This window comes from Mixophyes fleayi, chromosome 10 (assembly GCF_038048845.1).
Source record: "Mixophyes fleayi isolate aMixFle1 chromosome 10, aMixFle1.hap1, whole genome shotgun sequence".
NCBI classification, from domain to species: Eukaryota; Metazoa; Chordata; class Amphibia; order Anura; family Limnodynastidae; genus Mixophyes; species Mixophyes fleayi.
The window spans coordinates 690928-713748 of record NC_134411.1 but is presented as its reverse complement, the minus strand read 5'-3'; the positions used below and the strand labels follow the sequence as shown (position 1 = coordinate 713748).

Here is a 22821-nt window from a genome sequence, read left to right as displayed (position 1 = left end):
GTTCCGGTAGACACTACGCACCTGTTCCAGCACACGTCCCCAGAAACCTTCTGCATCTCTCCGAGTGTGGCCAACAAGAGCGAAGACTTTCCGCAGCCAACCTGCCCCACGATCATTGTCAGCTGACCTGCGGGGGGGCGAAACACACCCGTCACATATCAAAAAATGGTTCTGTGCTGTACGGGAGCTGCTGCAGAACTTCTTGTGTCTGACGTCATTACCATCAACCAGTCCAACAGCGTTCTATTATTATGTTCTCAATTCAGTAGGGTCAGAGATAAATCAGATCTGATATAATACACAGAATCCTGGGGGTATTTTATGGTCGTCCATTTATCACATACAAGTCAGTGACTGCTATATATATACTTTGTAAAATCTCTTTTATGGAACACAAGTTAAACAAACACAGCAGATAGATTGTAACCATCATTAGAGAGATGAAACTAAACATACAGTGTAATCTGTAGGAGCAAATGCAAACGTCAGACATAGTTTGGGGGAAGGGAGAGGACGGGGACATTAGATCCTCAGAATAGCGCTTCAGCAAATCAACAATACTGATGTAGGTAACATAAGATATAAAACCACTAGAGCTGATTTATATCTAACACAGAGGTGTCCAGAGACCGGACAAAGCCCCAATTCTGTTTCAGACTCACACAATGAACGGAACAGCTGGGAGTCCTTAAATTCCAACCAGTTACCCCGGGTGGAAACAATGTGTATAACGGTCTGTACTGCAGAGGCGGAACTAGCCCAGATGCAGGGAGGCGGGGAGGGCGGATCCGGGGCCCCTGACCCTCTGCATCTGCCATGGGCACCATTATCTCCATGGGCCACGATGCAGGGAGGCGGGGAGGGCGGATCCGGGGCCCCTGACCCTCTGCATCTGCCATGGGCACCATTATCTCCATGGGCCCCGATGCAGGGAGGCGGGGAGGGCGGATCCGGGGGCCCCGACCCTCCAATGGTAGTTCCGCTACAGGTACTGGATGAGGAGAGATTCGGGGGTACGGGGGACCTCCAGTGATCAGGACTCTTGTATCTGGATATTGGAATACTCGTGAGGTTAAGCACCCAAACACTCAGACCAGATTCAATCTATATTATACATATATCCCCAGCGGATGTACGGACACAGCTGAATATTACTACGTAAGAGACAAAACAAACAATGAAATCACCTTGAGGGATCCGGATGTTGATGTTTGATAAGGCCGGAGATCCCTCTGGTGACCACGTAAAACACCCGTTTGTTACCTAGAGGTATTAGATGGAGAAAATACAACAGTAAATATTGTAATCACTATCCAATTATAAATCATCTGTCAGTGCAGAGTACATGTAATACCTGTGAGTATAGAATTACCCTGCAAGTACCTGTGAGCATAGAATAATACTGTGGATATAGAATTACCCTGTGAGTATCTGTGAGTATAGAATTATTGTGTGAGTATAGAATTATCCAGCGATTATAGAATTATCCAGCGAGTATAGAATTATCCTGTGAGTATAGTTACCGTGTGAGTACCTGTGAGTATAGAATTATCCTCTGAGTATAGAGTTACCCTGTGAGTATAGAGTTACCCTGTGAGTATCTGTGAGTATAGAGTTAACCTGTGAGTACCTGTGAGTATAGAGTTACCCTGTGAGTAACTGTAAGTATAGAGTAACCCTGCGAGTATAGAGTTACCCTGTGAGTATCTGTGAGTATAGAGTTAACCTGTGAGTACCTGTGAGTATAGAGTTACCCTGTGAGTAACTGTAAGTATAGAGTAACCCTGCGAGTATAGAGTTACCCTGAGGCAGGGGCGGATCTAGCAAATTGCTATACCCGGGGCGATGTAGGGGGGGCGATTTAGGCCCCACCCCCTTTCCGACTTCTAAGGCTGTCGGCGGCTGCACCAGGGCCGTCTTTCCCATTGGGCACAATGGGCAGGTGCCCTGGGGCCCTGCAGCCCAGGGGGGCCCGTCGGAGGAAGCAAAAAAAAAAAAAACCCTGATAAAAAAGAAGAAAATACCGTGCTGTCAGCTGGCGATCCGGCTCCCTCCCTGGTCTCCTCCTCCGTCGCGCTCCGCAATGGATGTCGGGCGGGAGTGATGACGTCACGCCTGACATGCACTGCGAGCGCGATGGAGGAGACCAGGGAGGGAGCCGGATCGCCAGCTGACAGCACGGTATTTTCTTCTTTTTTATCAGGGTTTTTTTTTTTTTTTTTTGCTTCCTCCGACGGGCCCCCCTGGGCTGCAGGGCCCATATATATATATAATCATTTTTTACTTTTTTGGGTATATATAAAGGCCCCGGTGCACTGCTGTGCCCGGGGGCCCAAGATGGTCTTAAGAGGGCCCTGGGCTGCACACTGTGCAGGTCCGCTCGGCAGTGACAGTGTGCTGTCCCGCTGCTCTGATTGTGTTTAAAACACACTGTCACTGCTGAACGGACCTACACAGTGTGCAGCTGTCGGCAGCAAGCCCCTGCTAGGGGGGGCGATCGCCCCGATCGTCCCCCCCTGGATCCGCCACTGCCCTGAGTACAGAGTTACCCTGTGAGTATAGAGTAACCCTGTGAGTATAGAGTTACCCTGTGAGTACCTGTGAGTATAGAGTAACCCTGTGAGTATAGAGTTACCTTGTGAGTACCTGTGAGTATAGAGTAACCCTGTGAGTATAGAGTTAACCTGTGAGTATAGAGTTACCCTGTGAGTATAGAGTAACCCTGTGAGTATAGTTACCCTGTGAGTACCTGTGAGTATAGTTACCCTGTGAGTACCTGTGAGTATAGAGTAACCCTGTGAGTATAGAGTTACCCTGTGAGTACCTGTGAGTATAGAGTAACCCTGTGAGTATAGAGTTACCCTGTGAGTACCTGTGAGTATAGAGTAACCCTGTGAGTATAGAGTTACCCTGTGAGTATAAAGTAACCCTGTAAGTATAGAGTTACCTTGTGAGTACCTGTGAGTATAGAGTAACCCTGTGAGTATAGAGTTACCCTGTGAGTACCTGTGGGCATAGAATGATCCCCTGACTCTCTGTGATGAGGTAACTAACAGAAGGTGAAGGGCTGTGGGGGTCAGTCAGTGATACTAGTGAGGGTCTTCGCTTTCACCTTTATACAGTAATCATTCCCCTCGGTGTGGTTATCCGCACGTCGCTGTGGGCAGGTGAACGCGGTCCAGTCCTCTCTGATTGGCCTCTTACGATTTACCACTTTGAGGGGCTGTGCGGAGCGGAGACACAGTAAGTGCAGACATACGGGGAGCGTGCAGCGGGGGCAGGGAGTAATGTGAGTACTGTATTAGTATTATATAGTACTGTACTAACCACTGCTTGGTACTTGTTCTGTGTTCCTGCCTTATGGGACACTAAACATTTCTCAGGTTCTTCCCCAATTTCTTCACTGGAAAAAAACTCGCTGAGTTTCTGAACACTGAATGGAAGAGAAAAAAACCTCTATTAAATATTTGTAATACTGGATTCAAACACAACGGGAACCAGGACACATTTACTGTGTATTCTGATATAACACAGACACTAATCTGACATAACAAACATTATAAGGTATTATTAGAAGTATTAAACAAACAGGGAAAATACATTGCCCATTCTAACTCTATTTCCATCGCAGCTTTGATAAACAATGTGGCGGGGTATTTTTTCCCCATAAATGATTAATGTCACATCTAAAAACCATTAGCCATTGTCCAGAAGAATGCTGAAATGAGTCAACAATCTCCAACAGCAAAGCACAGCATGTCAGTTGCTCCTTTTGTTACATTGTGTGAATCCACCAGTCTGTACAGAGCACAAACTGGAAGAATACAAGCGGATCACTCAGGCTTGATTGTGAATGGCCCACCGGTCATATACACTATATACTACAGGACCCAGTTATGTTTGGGGGTTCATCATCGGATCCCTTGGTAGCAGCGGGAGCCCCGGATTCTAGGGGGCAGCGACGGAGGACGATGGGGGTCATTAGGGCAGCGACGGACGATGGGGGTCATTAGGGCAGCGATGGAGGACGATGGGGGTCATTAGGTCATTGATGGAGGATGATGGGAGTGATCAGAACTCAGCTGTTACTGGGAGGAATGAAAACCTCTCTCCAAAATTGAACCTTGATGAGAATTTACTAATCACTGGCTAAACATTTAATTTGTTGGAGTCTCAGTGCTGTACAGCATGAAATCAAAGTTAATATAATCAAATTAGTGTCCACTGACTACAGCAACCTAATCAGCAGGAGCCACTGAGTGTAAATTGAGAGGCTGGAGCTTCATCTGCTACAGAAAGACATGAAGCAGCCACTGAACCTATAATACAACCAGTAACAGAACATATTATAGACAGAACCAGGGATGACGGATGAGCTATTGTTCTATGTTGTCAGTAATTTCATAGAACCTATGTCTGTAATCTCTGTATCTGGGATGTAGGGATCCAGACGGCTGTAATATATTACTATGTAATATGTATAATAGGTCACAGAAATTTAAATTATGATCTGATGATAGTTGCTGATGTTATAAATATTCTTCCCTATTGAGATTCTACAGTCAGTGACTAAATCTCAAAATTATATATCAACAGTGACCCCTGCAGGTCATAATAAGGTTCTAAAACTGCAACAAATGTATAATTCTATCTAAATAAATGTCAATAACTGGATTTATTTTTACACATATACTGGAAGGACTTTTCATCCCTCTTTACCCCTAGATATTGTATGAATAGTCACCAACTATGAGCATCGACCTCACAGTGCTTCCTCCAGTGTTAATCAGAGGCCTCTGGTGAGGATGACGTGGTACATCACGGCTTACCTGACCAGCGCCTTCACCGTGGATCTGACCACACTGGACAGCAGGAATAACGGTGTCACAAGAATGTGGAAAAGTGAGAGTGAAGCGAAGGCCACATCCGGAGAGAAATCGCTGCGCCTGAGAAGGTGAACGTGGACCACAAACGTCTTCATGGAGGAAAAGAGAAAGATGGGAATGAATGTCAGTCAGTGGAGCCTGCTCAGGGATCTCTCGGTGTCTGTGATCATTATACTTACTATAAGCACAGCTGCGATAGGAATGGCTGCGTTCATAAATACTTTTGCAGCAACATGGAAGGAGAGGATATTACACATTAGCATCATACATAAAACAGCCAATAATCAAAAGGTACATGGATAAATAACACCTTTTATTGTATATTTAATGTATCCAATGGGTTAATATGGAACTGATTAATAGACAGATTGTATGAGACCACCCATTCTTTATACCAATAACATTTACTCTGCTTTTATTAAGTGATCGCTTTCACTGCTAATAAAATATACAAAGTGTGAACAGTTATATCATATACTCTGCGGAGGTTACATGAGAAATTATCCATAGACGACAACTACACAGCGCCACCTGGGGGCCTGCCTCGATCATTACAGCTATTAATAACTAATCCAGCAATGGTGACAGCGACTTGCTGTAGTGTATGATTTAAACATGTGAGTACGGCTGTCAGAATGGGCGCACTACAGCGCATAAGGCACTCTGCATAGGCACTCCGCCACACATCGGACAAAGCAATAATATCACCCGTTGGATATAAACTTCCTTTCATAGCGGGATAAGTGACCTGAATCTAGAATAGATCAGCGCTGTCCCACTAGCGCCCCCTAGGTCCCACCACAGAAACTACACACCTGTGTCCAGCTCACACATTTACTAGGAAAACCTGATAGGGGACAATAATGTTACTGGGGGTGTCTATCATCATCATCATCATCATCATCACCAATTAACCTACCAGTATGTTTTTGGAGTGTGGGAGGAAACCGGAGCACCTGGAGGAAACCCACGCAAACACAGGGAGAACATACAAACTCCACACAGATAAGGGCATGGTCGGGAATTGAACTTATGACCCCAGTTCATCCTCACAACACTGTTACATAAGATATACTACTGCCCGTGTTACATATGTCAGGGTCTAGTCTCCGTCATGTTATATGACATTATGTTACATTCTACAGAACATACAACATATTATATTATATGGTAGAACATAAATAGGACGTGAGATCTAATGATATCTCCTTGTGATACAACGAAACGTGTTTGTGTATTTTATTTCACTGCACAGTGAGGAAGCAGTAACATATCTGTTGTTTTCATTGCGTCACGCATGCTACGGGTCAGACCCCAGCATACACGCAGCCCCCCCCCCCCAGTCAGCGGGTGATGTCAGGGTATCACTGAATGGCAGATGGCAGCTGGCAGCACCTTCGTTACCTTTATACCACACACAATAGTGCTGCACAAAACCAACATTAAGACTGATAATAGGTAGAGATAAGACACAGCGGGTTATAGATAAAGGACAATAATAGTACAATGTACCATAGGAGGCTGGTTCACACTGCTCACAATCCATCACCTCACGGCTCCGTCTGGACAGTTACGTGACTGAATTCAGCTTATATCAGTAGTCCCCGGAATCACCCAGTATATATCATATAAAGCAGAGGTGTCCAAACTCAGTCCTCAAAGGCTACCAACAGTTCATGTTTTCAGGATTTCTTTAAGCATACACAGGGGAGTTAATCTTTTTGGCTGGGTCAGTACTTATCACACCTGTTTCTACAGACAGAAATCTAGAAAACATGGACTGTTGGTAGCCCTTGAGGACTGGGTTTGGACACCTCTGACATAAAGGATGCCACAATTATATACCTCATACTCCAGTAACATTGCTGATATGGGAGTATAAGCATAGAGTCATGAGACTGAGGGGGAGAACCTATTACCCTTTATAAAGCGCTGACATACTACACTGCGCTGTACATTCAGGGGATAATGGTACTAATCATCAATCTACATTTTACACAGAGTAATGACTGTGGGAGCAGTAAACATTTCAGCATTTTCTGTCTGAGATTTACTGGTAAAAATGCAGATTCATGGTAATTCCACCACTAGGTGGCAGTGTGCACCGGACTGGGCTGAGGGCGAGGGGGCGTCCAGTATACGCCGCTGAGGTCAATATCCCTGTTACTGATCAAGAGGCAGCAAAATCAGCTTCTGTGAGAAATATTTACGCTGATACTTGTACTAAACAATGAGAGCACCGGAGTCAGAATAGGGGGAGGGCAGATATACAGGGGCAGTAGGGAGTAGCGGGGCTGGGGTGATTATATAGGGTGGGGGGAGTGAGTAGTAAATCATAGGTGGGGGGACAGATATGTAAGTACAGAAAGGGGGGGTGATGATTTACGGAGAGACGTTGGGGAAGTGAGGTGATATTGGGGTGCAGCTAGACATAACAGGGGTGCAAAGCCCTTTAGCGGGGTATTAGCAGATACATATATGGGGGTGTAAAATTGATGACCCAGATGTAATAGAGAAACATCCTTGATATTGGGGTGCACTAAACATAACAGGGTCACACAGCAGCAATAGCGGGGTATTAGCAGGGGGTGTAAAACGGGGGCGGGCGAGATGTCGGTGACCCGTCTAACATACTTGATATGGATGTATATAGCGCGAAGGCCTTTAGGCTGATCATCTCCTTCTGCCGCGTCTCCTCCACGCTGCTGTGGAATATGTGCTCCCAGGAATAGAGTTTCAGCAGTTTTATACCACGGAGCATCTCGTTCGTCTTCTTTAGACGCTCGTTGGAATATTCCTGCGGTGTTATTATAATAATCCTTCATTTATACAGCGTCATCAGAGAAGGTTTATTCATTCACATCAGCCCCTGATCAGAGGAGCTTACACTTTAATTCCCCACCAGAAACGCACATACCAGGACCAGCTGATTCAGCAGCCAATAAACATAACAGTAGGAGATAAATCAGAGCACCTGGAGGAAACCACATGAACACATAAAGAACATACAAACTCCACACAGATACCAGGAGTTACCGCGGCCACTGAGCCACTGAGCCACCAAGCGCTCGTCCTCCGCTCACTAACAACATGTACGAAAGTATCAACATGAGACCGATATTACACAGTCAGACATGTGTCTCATTGTATGTATGGCAGATACGTGTTACATATGTGTCTCATTGTATGTATGGCAGATACGTGTTACATATGTGTCTCATTGTATGTATGGCAGATACGTGTTACATATGTGTCTCATTGTATGTGCAGCGGGGGCTGGTATTAGTAACACATAATACAGGATTATAAAGAGATTAGAAAGCTCCATTGTGTGTACTGTGAGGGTCTCTGTGGGTGTTCCGGATATTCTGCAGTTTCATGGTTTCTGCTCATTAACAGAACAGCAGTAAGTAGAATGTTATGTACATTACTGAGCGCTCTTACTGAACGTGACAAAGGAAGAGCTCAGTGTTATTCTGTGAGACTGTACAATTATATTATGCACAATAATATTTATATTCTAGAAGATTATATTTATATTCTGTAAAATGATATTTATATTCTATGATTATATTTATATTCTGTACAATTACAGTTATATTCCAGATATAGAAGAAGTAACTCAGACATACCAGTGTGCTCCGCTGGGCTTGTGAGAGTTTTGTGGCTACAAAATACTGGATGGGGGCCAGTACAATAATGACAGCGGCTCCGATAAAGGCACTTATTCCCAGAATATAATACAGAAGAATGACCCCCACAATTATCTGCAAGAAGACAAAATATCAATAAATTGATACATAGTTACACACAGCTGCCAATATACAACTACAATTACCCAGAACCCTTTGCGTTTGGTCAGGAGCCACTACAGGGAATACTCTAACCAACGCTCCCTATAAACGGAGGTAACTGCAAACATCAGAGTTTGAAGGTTCAGGTTATGGAGTACTCCACCCTAAGGAGCGGCATTTACAATCTGCTGTACAGTGCAACCCTGAACAATGAGAATTTTACTTAATAAAAATTGTACTTTCGTAATTCCTCAGATTAGGTGGAGTAGTGGTCATCAAATGATATGTTATGATCATTTATAGCTATCCTATTTCTATTCAGTACAACTTTACTTATATGTCATATAGAATCACAGTAGATACTGAGAATTGCATCCAGTATACAGAAGAGAAGTGGTACTGTGCACTCATTTACACTTACAAAGTTGGAACATATACTGAGAATTATATCCAGTACACACAACAAGAGAAGTGGTACTGAGGATGTATCTACAAGTACAAAGTATGAACAGATGCTGAGAGTTCTATCCAGTATAAGAGAAGTGTTACTGTGGAGTTGGGCAGTAATTAAAACCTATGAATTTCCACAATGAAATCTGTTACCTATTACAGTGGTTGTAACCCGACAGCAGATCTGTATTTCTAACTTTTAGTAACATCGGACAGGTGACAACAAAAACCTTCATTTCGGCCCCTGCAGCACCCGGTCCATGGTCAGAACTCGCTGTTGTCATGTTGTCAGGGGGGATAACTGGTGATAACCCCTGTATGGGAGTGATTCCCTTGCAGCTTTCTCTGGGGTGATGTGAGATAGGACAGTGACCCCCTTCCTCCTATCCCTCACCCCTCTCTACACGCTGGGAAGGTGAACGCAGGACAATATCCTGTTATTGTGGCAGCTCATACGGTGACCCTGATACTTCTTCATAGAAGAGAATATAGGGCCTCTCTCCGGCCCCTGCTCTGTATCTCTATCTCCTGTAATAAGGTGTTGATTCTCTGGAGTGAACAGACTGAATCCCACATAACTAGCGCTGATCCGGGCTCAGGATCTGTAGACTGGATTTTCCTGGAACTGTAATTAATTGGTGCCTGAAAGACACAAAGAGGTGCGAGGACGCGACTATGGTAGATAATGAAGGTCTTACGTGGCCTCTAACTTACTGACACGTTGTCTGTGCGACTGACATTCTCCGGGTGTCAGATACTGTGGAGCGAGAGCCTCACACATAGCAATACATTGATACAATGTATCCTTATTCAGTACTGACTCTATCAGCAGAACCTCTGTCCAATACCTGTTTGTTTCTATTTTAATGCGATAGATTATCTGACATCTCACATTGCTGCTAATTTAATGCAGAGTTCAATAGTATGGCTAATAGCCCTGGGGATAAAGTTTGTCAATAAATGTATTTATACGAGACGCAGACAAGTTTCTAGCAGCTCAGCATAATCTATATCCTGTGTCATGATGAGAGGCCTGTAACATATCTGCCCCGTGTGTGGGGGAGGGGGGGTAGGATTACAGGGCCCAGCATGACACGGGTCCCAGGGTTTACAGTTACAGGCGCCAGCGTACTCCTCCTGTGCCAGGCAGTAACGTGAGAGCGTGGGCACTGTAATATATCATAGCTGTGATAGATAGATATATATTGTACATAAGCTGAATGACTTCCTACATAGACGAGTAATAACCCTTTATTTAATATGAGTTTATATCTCAGTTCCTGGATGACAGGATTTAGCTTTATTGATTCTATTTAACACTTTTCTCACATTTTGTTCCCAAAACTGCAGAGCTTACAATCTAAGGTACAGGCGGCAGTCTGTGGTGAGAGGATATTATTATTTCCATGTCTGGAGCGTGTTTCACTCGCTGATCTATCAGTCCGTCTCCTTCCAGGTCCCTGAGATAATACTCCTGTACCCTACACATCCTGTTCTCAGACATATAAGCCGCTCTCTCCTCACCGGCATTGTGTCACCAGAAAGACGGACAACTACATTTCTCAACCCCACCCCTGGACCCCTGCAGGGCCAGGTTGTATGGATTTCCTCCAATAAGAGACACCTCTCTGTTTCCCACCTACTTACGTATCTCCCGTGTGATAACACTTAGCTCTCGCACCTGCACGGGCATCGCCCACAGATTCGGGCACAGGAAGAAGAACCACATTAGCTGGTTCGTGTCTATCGCCACCAAGTTGCAGATTTGTCCAGATGTCATTTCCCCCATCGACATGTTCGACGTCGACAGATTCATAATCTTCTTGTAGATTTTGGTCTGGAGAAAAAATGTAAAAGTAGATTTAGTGCAAAAACCAATGTAGTGGCCGGTAATTTACCCAGAAGACATCAGCTGATGCCCATCTCTGGCTCTTGTGCTCAGATCACCAACAATCCTGCGTTATCACCGGGACTTCTCCATCGCTGAGATAGCACAGAACTGACCAGAAGGACAAGGGTTTGTGCCTTGGAGGGAATATTTGTGGGTAGCTGACCACACCCTTTCTGATGCATGTTGGCACAGTGGTTAGCAATGCTGCCTCTCAACACTGGGGTCATGAGTTTAATTCCCAACCAGCGTGATGTTCTCCCCATGTTTGCGTGGGTTTCCTCCGGATGCTCTAATTTCCACCTGCTGACTAAATGGGCATAAGTGTCTGTGTGGGGAGGGGTGTAGATGTCGGAGTCAGGGGGGGTGTAGGATGTCAGAGTCGGGGAGGGTGTGTGTGTGTGTAGATGTCGGAGTCAGGGGGGGTGTAGGATGTCAGAGTCGGGGAGGGTGTGTGTGTGTGTAGATGTCGGAGTCAGGGGGGGTGTAGGATGTCAGAGTCGGGGAGGGTGTGTGTGTGTAGATGTCGGCGTCGGGTGGGAATTGCCAGAGTCGGGGGTGGGGGGGGGGGTGTAGGATGTCAGAGTCGGGGAGGGGGCTAGATGTCGGAGACAGGGGGGGGTGCAGATATCTGCGTGGCTGCAATGGGTCAGGGATTGATGACGTACAATATACAGTTACTGACTGGTTGGGAATTTACAACTTGGTTATAAACATATTCAGAGGTAAAGAAGGACGTTAGCTCCGTCCTCACCAGCCAGGTTCAGTCTATGTTACCCCAGCTATTGTGGGACCACATGACCCAGCAACAAGACGCACACAAAGGGTTAAACCACCTGTGATTGGCTGAGCCTTCGGCTACATTCAGACAAGTTTCAGGATCTCTATTAAAATTAAATAATACTTAACCCTTTGTGGGTGTCTCTTGCATGTGTCCCCGTACTGTGCGGACGTTACACGTGAACGCTCCGGACCCCCCTCTACAGGCGCCAGAGGCCACAAGTGCTTTGTACCCTAAATCAGACCCCTTAAACCACAACTTTCTAGTAAAAGAACCTGGATAGGAGGGGCCCTAAGTAAGCTCCCATCGTGGCCCCCTTGTGTACTAAAATAATAAGAGACTGAATATTGCAATGAGGGGGAGTCGCTTTAAGTGGTTTAATAACCTCAATAGTAACCGAGTCTTAAACAACCCAAAGCTACAGATGGAGGTGGTTTTATTCTGACTTCTGTAGGTCTGAACTTACCCCCAGCTTTAACCAGTGACGTAACATTAGGAAAACCCCAAATCTAATCCTAATCCTAGTCCCAGTCCTAACAGATCTCTGATTTTACCATAAATTCTAACAAAACACAAAAACTCTGCCGGCAAACATCAAGAAAATGATTTTTTGGGGGGAATCTTATACACCGTATTTTAGGGTGCTGTTGGGCTTGTAGAAGAGTATTGAGGTTAATATGTCCCAGCCCCAGTTTCCTAGAACACCCCAATATTCTCCGCCCCGTGTTGTGCTGGTAACAGGAGAGATTTGTTCCAGTCCTGTATTCTGCAGTTTGTTCCACAACCATCGCTCACAGCAGAAGACGCAGTTGACAGCTCGAGTGCAGAGAACAGAGATTCATGTCGGGAAGATAATCTAATACTTTACCACAGAGCCAGATGCAGAATTCAAAGCATGTCTGAAAAAATGACTGCACTATTTTTACCTCTTGTTTTATGGTGGTGAGCCAGTAAATGTCCTGCTATCTATCAGCACACAATGTCCTGCTATATATGATCAGTGTCCTGCTATATATCACTTCATACCTGTAACAGTGTCACTTCATAACACAAGTGTATGACTGACAGCAACAATATCTGTTCAGTGTCACACAGATGGGACCTGCTCTGAGTACAGCTCCCCAATCCTCCGCCCCTACTCCCCACTCTCTATTCCTCTGTCCCCAGCTCCTCAATCCTCCGCCCCCAGCTCCCCACTCTCTATTCCTCCGTCCCCAGATCCCCAATCCTCCGCCCCCAGCTCCCTACTCTCTATTCCTCTGTCCCCAGCTCCTCAATCCTCCGCCCCCAGCTCCCCACTCTCTATTCCTCCGTCCCCAGATCCCCAATCCTCCGCCCCCAGCTCCCTACTCTCTATTTCTCTGTCCCCAGCTCCCCAATCCTCCGCCCCCAGCTCCCCACTCTCTATTCCTCTGTCCCCAGCTCCCCAATCCTCCGCCCCCAGCTCCCTACTCTCTATTTCTCTGTCCCCAGCTCCCCAATCCTCCGCCCCCAGCTCCCCACTCTCTATTCCTCTGTCCCCAGCTCCCCAATCCTCCGCCACCAGCTCCCCACTCTCTATTCCTCTGTCCCCTGCTCCCCAATCCTCCGCCCCCAGCTCCCTACTCTCTATTCCTCCACCCACAGCTCCCCAATCCTCCGCCCCCAGCTCCCTACTCTCTATTTCTCTGTCCCCAGCTCCCCAATCCTCCGCCCCCAGCTCCCTACTCTCTATTCCTCTGTCCCCTGCTCCCCAATCCTCCGCCCCCAGCTCCCTACTCTCTATTCCTCTGTCCCCAGCTCCCCAATCCTCCGCCCCAGCTCCCCACTCTCTATTCCTCCACCCACAGCTCCCTGATCCTCCGCCCTCAGCTCCTCCTCCGCCCCCAACTTATCTCACTACTGTCTCCTCTCAGCTCTTGACCTGTGTTTATTCTGCTCTTGGCCCAGTGGTGAAACAGAAAGAACGGCAGATGCCAATCAGTAGATGGAAGTTATCCAGTATTTCCAGAAAGAAAACGAAAATAAATCAGGATGAACAGGAAATTCCTTAAACACATAACACAGTGTTACAATCTGATCTATTGCTGTAGGATCCTGTGCACCATAAGTGTCTTACATGGGATATGAATGTAACACTGCAGAACTGAGAAGACAAAACACTGAGTTACTGCACCTGTATTGCTCCGCGCAGATTAATTCCAGTTTCAATGGCGACATAATATGACGCTTGTAGAAATGATCTTTGCAGCAGGAGGGCGAAGAAGAGAAGAACAGCGAGGACATAGGCGTTGGCCAGGAACTCTTGTGATGAAATGAACTGAACACCAAAAAACACAGCCTGCAAATGGTTACACAAAGTTACACAATGACCGAGAATAAGTGAATACCCACAACATTAATATTTCTTCTTGTAAGAACTGTACCCTAAAACCTTACCAGGCCCCGAGACCCCTCCAGTCTCTGATCATTCCCCCCGGACTAATATATATTTTTCCTGTACCCAGACTGCTCCAGATTCCCCCTTTATTCCCAGTATTTGTGCATCCAGCATAACAGACCCAATAACTGATTAATAATATATAAGGTGAACATGAAACGAGTCTGTATCAGCAACGAGGAAAATGTCTTATCTCTTAGATTAGATGTATCACAGCTGTTATAATCCACATATAAGTAACTGTTATCACTCCCATAATAACGGTATAGATCACCTGGAACTAATCCCTCTAATCCCAGGAACTAACGCAGAGTCAGGGTGTCCTCTGATAAATAGCGCAGAAGAGATTACAGGACTCTCAGTATCAGACGCTGACAGGGCTTAGATCTCATCAGGAGGCCGCTGCTCCCCCTCCCTGTACTGACGCTCTCTGCTCCTTTAATCTGAGTGTCACATTCACCAATACTTAGAGATAAGTGGCAGGTATCAATCAGAAACACTCAACCTCCTCGGTCATCAATGTGGATCTATTAATTGTTACAAGAGGAAACTAGAGTGGGTCTGACACCTGCATTTTACAGAGACATGTGGCCCCTACTGACATGTGGCCCCTACTGACATGAGGCCCCTACTGACATGAGGCCCCTACTGATATGCGGCCAGTAGGGGCCAGACTCTGCCTCCCAGGTTCAGATGAGTGATTTTGTTTCTGTCCTTTTATAAGATCTGATGCATTATGTCACACATATAATATAGGTTGTAATACACACAGCAGCCATACAGAACAGCCTCATGTAATAATAATGTAACTTGACATCCAGCCCATGGAATAATAATATGGCTCCATATCCAACATATGGAATAACAACATTACTGTATCCAGAGCCCATGTAATAATAGTTTGACTGCATCACTAACACAAATAATATCAATAACAAGTCTTCATTTTAAACTCATGTAGTAATAATAAAGACTTCACCAACAGCCCATGTAATAATATGACTTCACCTCTAAAAAGTGTAGTAATGATTATAATATGGCTCCATCTCCAGCACATGGAATAACAACATTACTGCATGTACAGCACATGTAATAATAAAATATCTTCACCTCTAACACGTGTAATAAATAATAATAATGATAATAATATGGCACCATCTCTAAGATGTGTAATAATAATATGACTTCACCACCAGATAAAAAAAATTAATCAGCGAGATCCTTAGTAACCCAGTAACACACCACCCAGGGGACGTTGTTGAGAAGGGGTCTAACATTAGGAACAGACTGTGAATTTCACCTCCCACCACCAGAGGTCACTACTGTACTTAGACTTGTACTTGAAGTTGCCCTTAAGGAAGACATCCAGTACTACCTCAGAAGAAGTCATCTTGGTTTCCTTTTTGGGATAATAAATAGCACATTCCTGAATAACCTTCTGCTTGTATATTGTCTATTACTCAGCATCTAGTGCCAATATCAGACAGCTTCTACATATATAGCGCAGAACTCTCTGGTCTTAATCACGATCTGTAATCTGATTCTCAGGTGGAACATTAGATAACTGAAAACAATGTGTCTGAATCATGATAAAACAGTATCCATGTTATTAGGATCAGTTACTCGAACACCTGAACAGACTACTCAATCCTGCAGCACTTATCACCTGTGATCTACTTCCAGAAGCTGCTAATAGATCCTAAATTTAATAAGGAACCGGACTGCTCTGCATATTTCTGGAACAACATTAAACCTGAGGTCTTTCTGAGATTCTGTAACCTGGCTCTATAACCATGTTTGTGATTGCAATGCTTATCACCTCCTGTATGGAACCAGGTCACAGTTGTATATAATGAATCCAGGACATAATTATAGATGAGAGATGACTCTCAATGAGTCTCTTCCTGGTAAAATATTTATAAATAAATAATATAATTTAGAAATAGTACCCGTGGGTGGAAGGTCTCATTTTTCTTGCTGAGATAACGGACAATCCCAGACACACAGAGGGGACCAGCAAATCCCAGGATGTCGGCCAGGATCCGGAAGATGCTGCTGAGGACGAGGGGTCTCCCGAAGGCATGGCAAAGAGCGCACCAGATAGACCTTGATCCGGTAGGACACGGGGAGGACTTGCTCTGCACAGGGAGAGAGGTCTCATTATTATCATTGTACCGGCTGAGAATCATTTCATTACTTGTCTTTTCCAATGAGGGATTATAGGGGGCAAAAAGATGATTTAAGGGTGGGTCAGGGTGTGAACCGAGGATGATCAGAGATTGGATGCGGCCCCCACAATCAGTGCAATAAAGGTGGAAACATCTTGAGAAATATGAAAAACTTTGGAAGAAAAGAAGATCCAACCATCTGGTGACCCCAATATTACAACTGACTCTTATTACGGTAACACAACATTATAATGGAATCCAGCTCACACTATGTTTATAACAACAATGTCCAGGAACAACATAGACTGACTGAGAACATTGGATCTGAGCCCTGCCCTCCAGGATCGCTAATACTTCATATATTTAGTATATTACTGTGTTTAATTATCATCTACAAGACTGACTCTAACTAACCCATCTGGGCCCAAACAGTCCAATCTCACTCCTCTGTCTCCCTGCAATAGGTTAATAATGATCTCTGTTCAATATAACTGCTATTGTCTGCAGGGATCGTAGCGCTGCATGAAATCACCTGAGAGTAACAACATCACATGAAAAGCAATCGTTCTACTCCCTGTTTCCCTTGTTGACTGTTTATATAATGACACCTGCAAAATATATATATATATAGTCCGGGGGGGTCTAAGGTTTAATGAGACATTAGGTGGATTCTGAAATTATTATCATCATTTATCTATAAAGCGCTGACATATTACGCAGCGCTGTACATTGAGGGGATCACAATACAAATAAATAAATGATGTACTAGGACATGAAATGTTGCTCTTCTATATATATTTATATGCAGTACAATAATAATATGTCTGTGTTACTACATATAATTAAATGACAAGAACAGTCTCCCACGTACTATCTGTATCCAGAGATATTTCCCTCAGTAACCAGCTAGAGAGCCACATGAAGCTGGCAGAGATTGGCGACATAACCCTGGGAAATGACAAGAACAGTCTCCCACGTACTATCTGTATCCAGAGATATTTCCCTCAGTAACCAGCTAGAGAGCCTCATGAAGCTGGCAGAGATTGGCGACATAACCCTGGGAAATGATAAGAACAGTCTCCCACGTACTATCAGTATTCAGAGATATTCCCTCAGTAACCAGCAAGAGAGCTGCATGAAGCTGGTAGAGATTGGCGACATAACCCTGGGAAATGACAAGAACAGTCTCCCACGTACTATCAGTATTCAGAGATATTCCCTCAGTAACCAGCTAGAGAGTTGCATGAAGCTGGCAGAGATTGGCGACATAACCCTGGGAAATGACAAGAACAGTCTCCCACGTACTATCTGTATTCAGAGATATTTCCCTCAGTAACCAGCTAGAGAGCCTCATGAAGCTGGCAGAGATTGGCGACATAACCCTGGGAAATGACAAGAACAGTCTCCCACGTACTATCAGTATTCAGAGATATTTCCCTCAGTAACCAGCTAGAGAGCCTCATGAAGCTGGCAGAGATTGGCGACATAACCCTGGGAAATGACAAGAGCAGTCTCCCACGTACTATCTGTATTCAGAGATATTTCCCTCAGTAACCAGCTAGAGAGCTGCATGAAGCTGGCAGAGATTGGCGACATAACCCTGGGAAATGACAAGAACAGTCTCCCACGTACTATCTGTATTCAGAGATATTTCCCTCAGTAACCCGCTAGAGAGCTGCATGAAGCTGGCAGAGATTGGAGACATTACCCTGGGAAATGACAAGAACAGTCTCCCACGTACTATCTGTATTCAGAGATATTTCCCTCAGTAACCCGCTAGAGAGTTGCATGAAGCTGGCAGAGATTGGAGACATTACCCTGGGAAATGACAAGAACAGTCTCCCACGTACTATCTGTATTCAGATATATTCCCCTCAGTAACCAGCTAGAGAGCCTCATGAAGCTGGCAGAGATTGGCGACATTACCCTGGGAAATGACAAGAACAGTCTCCCACGTACTATCTGTATTCAGAGATATTTCCCTCAGTAACCAGCTAGAGAGCTGCATGAAGCTGGCAGAGATTGGAGACATTACCCTGGGAAATGACAAGAACAGTCTCCCACGTACTATCTGTATTCAGATATATTCCCCTCAGTAACCAGCTAGAGAGCCTCATGAAGCTGGCAGAGATTGGCGACATTACCCTGGGAAATGACAAGAACAGTCTCCCACGTACTATCTGTATTCAGAGATATTTCCCTCAGTAACCAGCTAGAGAGCTGCATGAAGCTGGCAGAGATTGGCGACATAACCCTGGGAAATGACAAGAACAGTCTCCCACGTACTATCTGTATTCAGAGATATTTCCCTCAGTAACCCGCTAGAGAGCTGCATGAAGCTGGCAGAGATTGGAGACATTACCCTGGGAAATGACAAGAACAGTCTCCCACGTACTATCTGTATTCAGAGATATTTCCCTCAGTAACCAGCTAGAGAGCTGCATGAAGCTGGCAGAGATTGGAGACATTACCCTGGGAAATGACAAGAACAGTCTCCCACGTACTATCTGTATTCAGATATATTCCCTCAGTAACCCGCTAGAGAGCCACAAGAAGCTGGCAAAGATTGGAGACATTACCCTGGGAAATGACAAGAACAGTCTCCCACGTACTATCTGTATTCAGAGATATTTCCCTCAGTAACCAGCTAGAGAGCTGCATGAAGCTGGCAGAGATTGGAGACATTACCCTGGGAAATGACAAGAACAGTCTCCCACGTACTATCTGTATTCAGATATATTCCCTCAGTAACCCGCTAGAGAGCCACAAGAAGCTGGCAAAGATTGGAGACATTACCCTGGGAAATGACAAGAACAGTCTCCCACGTACTATCTGTATTCAGAGATATTTCCCTCAGTAACCAGCTAGAGAGCTGCATGAAGCTGGCAGAGATTGGAGACATTACCCTGAGAAATTACAAGAACAGTCTCCCACGTACTATCTGTATTCAGAGATATTCCCTCAGTAACCCGCTAGAGAGCCACAATAAGCCGGCAGAGATTGGAGACATTACCCTGAGAAATGACAAGAACAGTCTCCCACGTACTATCAGTATTCAGAGATATTCCCTCAGTAACCAGCTAGAGAGCCTCATGAAGCTGGCAGAGATTGGCGACATAACCCTGGGAAATGACAAGAACAGTGTCACTCACCGGACCGTGAGTGCCTCTTCCCGGACATTTAGGAACCGTGGCCGTCCTCCATCCTGAGGGTCTGCGCATGCGCAGCCCTTTCCTATACTTCAGTGTATGTCCCTTTAACTCAATTGGCAGATCAGGCAACACTCCCTATATTAAGCACCTGTGGTCAACACCACGTTGCCTGATCTTGGAGTCTCATTCCCCATGAGCCTCTGAAGGTGTTTCCTCGTGTATTCAGCGCTGCTGATTCCTGTGGTTTCCAAACCACTTCTACCTCTGTGGTTTCCTAACCACTTCTACTACTGTGGTTCCCATACCACTTCTACCATCAACTGTATCATCGTGACTGTGAGCTGATTCCTATCCGCTGCCTCCGTGCACTACAGTCTCCTATACCACTTCAACGCTATTATATTCCATAGTGACTGTTTGCTGATTCCTATCCGCTGCCTCCGTGCACTACAGTCTCCTATACCACTCCAACGCTATTATATTCCATAGTGACTGTGTGCTGATTCCTATCCGCTGCCTCCGTGCACTACAGCCTTCTCTCCTTATTCACTCACCTGTTCATCATCAAGTCTGTGAGCTGATTCCTATCCGCTGCCTCCGTGCACTACAGCCTCCAGCTGGCAACTCGCCTGGGTTCATCATCGTGACTGTGAGCAGATTCCTAGCTGCTGCCTCTGTGCACTACAGCCTCCAGCTGGCAACTCGCCTGTGTTCATCATCGTGACTGTGAGCAGATTCCTATCCGCTGCCTCCGTGCACTACAGCCTCCAGCTGGCAACTCGCCTGTGTTCATCATCGTGACTGTGAGCAGATTCCTATCCGCTGCCTCCGTGCACTACAGCCTCCAGCCGGCAACTCGCCTGTGTTCATCATCGTGACCGTGAGCTGATTCCTATCCGCTGCCTCCGTGCACTACAGCCTCCAGCTGGCAACTCGCCTGTGTTTATCATCGTGACTGCTAACTGATTTCTACCCGCTGCTCCTGTGCACCTCAGCGTCATCTCATCTCTCCCGTGGGTTCGCAGAGTCCCGCTGCCGCTGCCAGTCCTATCGTCCATCTACTGCTGATCCGCTCTCCACGCCTTCCTGGTTCCCCTGGTCGCTACCCTCCTGTCAGCATTGGATTCGTGTCCCTGTTGGTCTACTTACCTGTGCGCTGCACCTACTAGACTCCTGCTTCTTACATCCAGGGACTTCTCATCCTGTCGGCCTCCTGCCGCCTAGGTATCACTGCACTCCTGTCTAACTGCCTTCTGAACCACGGTATGCATACTTCTCATTGACTGTGCTGGTGTATTGCATATCTTGCTGGACTGTGTTGGTTCTCCTCTGGAGTTTGCAAACCGCTGAGTCTTTTGCCATCATTGACTGTGTTACCTTGTGCTGGATTACTTCAGAGACTTCCTACATTTGCAGACCTGTTCAGTCATTTATATATATTGTGCATATTACTGTGGATCGTGTTTAATGTGCCCGTGTACATCCTGTGTTGCAGTCTCTCCCCGTGCACCTCCTCACATATATTTTCAGTGGTACAACTTGCTGAAGGCAGACCACTGATTCCTGTTCCAGTATCACCTGTTCCATTCCTCTCACATAGCAGTGGTACAACTTGCTACCGCAGACCACTGACTTCCCGGATACCTCCACTTGGATTCCATTCCTTCACTCAGACAGCGGTACCACTTGCTATCCGCAGACCGCTGACTCTCATCACCTCCTCGTTTCTGTTGGACATTCCTTCTCACTATAGCAGTGGTACAACTTGCTAACGCAGACCACTGACTACCTCCACTTGCCCTTGTCCATACAGTTCCTCGTGTATTATCACCTCCATATTACCAGTGCTGCTAGTCATAGACTTTCCTGAGCATCTCATCATCTACTATTGCCTGTTCCGTGATCACCCTGCTACCAGAGTACACTATTACCATCTATATTGCTCTGGTAAGCTTACCACCTGGTGATCCCTGGGTAAAGACTCCTAGTGCCCGTGACAAACAGTCTCCCACGTACTATCTGTATTCAGAGATATTTCCCTCAGTAACCAGCTAGAGAGCTGCATGAAGCTGGCAGAGATTGGCGACATTACCCTGGGAAATGACAAGAACAGTCTCCCACGTACTATCTGTATTCAGAGATATTTCCCTCAGTAACCAGCTAGAGAGCTGCATGAAGCTGGTAGAGATTGGCGACATAACCCTGGGAAATGACAAGAACAGTCTCCCACATACTATCTGTATTCAGATATATTCCCCTCAGTAACCCGCTAGAGAGCTGCATGAAGCTGGCAGAGAATGGAGACATTACCCTGGGAAATGACAAGAACAGTCTCCCACTTACTATCAGTATTCAGAGATATTCCCTCAGTAACCCGCTAGAGAGTTGCATGAAGCTGGCAGAGATTGGAGACATTACCCTGGGAAATGACATGAACAGTCTCCCTCGTACTATCTGTATTCAGATATATTCCCCTCAGTAACCAGCTAGAGAGTTGCATGAAGCTGGCAGAGATTGGAGACATTACCCTGGGAAATGACAAGAACAGTCTCCCACGTACTATCAGTATTCAGAGATATTCCCTCAGTAACCCGCTAGAGAGTTGCATGAAGCCGGCAGAGACTGGTTCTGCAGACACAATTCAATCTGCACTGACAGACACGGCTGTAACCAGCCTCTATCAAGGTACAAACACTGTTAGGATACAATCTAAAATCATAAACACCACTTATCCTTTTCTGCCTGATCCATCATTGATCCAGAAAATACACAAATTCCAACAAATCCACTTTTTATTTGTCTGAACTCACAATCAGCGAAACATTCAGTATATTGTCCAATATCCCCCATCCATAGTCACTGCACGGACCGTAAATAGCCTCAGTATTCATTCTCTAAATCATCTAATTAAAGCTGCGGGAGCTTGTTTGCTTGAAGCTGAATCGATGCCGCATTTTGCTGATTATAGAGGAGAAAACGTTTGGATAAAGGATTCAGTTTCTCCGGAGGAAAAGAAGTTTTTACATCCACACTTCCCATGCGCTAGTTGTACCATATAACCTGTTTATCTCATGTATTTATAGTGATTACACCCAGCATTGCAGGATATGATATTCTTCCCTCTATAGAGGGAGCCCCAGGGACTGTTTGCTGGTTCCTGATTCTCTGGGGACAGTAATATGGAAAAGCTGCGGATTGGGAGGAGAAGAGACGCAGCCGGTGACTGCTGATAATATAATATAATATAATATAATACTAAGCACGCTGCGGGGACTCTCACTAT

The 22821-nt window shown here is 45.5% G+C and overlaps 1 protein-coding gene across 8 annotated transcripts in view; it reads right to left on the bottom strand.

Annotated features, from left to right (window-relative positions):
- Nucleotides 1-22821, bottom strand: part of ABCC8 (ATP binding cassette subfamily C member 8) — a 76769-nt gene that overhangs the window by 29839 nt on the left and 24109 nt on the right. For all 8 annotated transcript variants that reach the window (XM_075187564.1, XM_075187565.1, XM_075187558.1 and 5 more), the window contains exons 6-16: nt 16168-16356; nt 13955-14119; nt 10812-10967; nt 8519-8653; nt 7521-7683; nt 5066-5106; nt 4830-4975; nt 3328-3433; nt 3113-3223; nt 1188-1263; nt 22-127 (exon numbers count right to left, since the gene is read on the bottom strand). In XM_075187564.1, the coding sequence (XP_075043665.1) occupies nt 22-127; nt 1188-1263; nt 3113-3223; nt 3328-3433; nt 4830-4975; nt 5066-5106; nt 7521-7683; nt 8519-8653; nt 10812-10967; nt 13955-14119; nt 16168-16356 (1394 nt within the window). The remainder of the gene's footprint in view (nt 1-21; nt 128-1187; nt 1264-3112; nt 3224-3327; nt 3434-4829; nt 4976-5065; nt 5107-7520; nt 7684-8518; nt 8654-10811; nt 10968-13954; nt 14120-16167; nt 16357-22821) is intronic.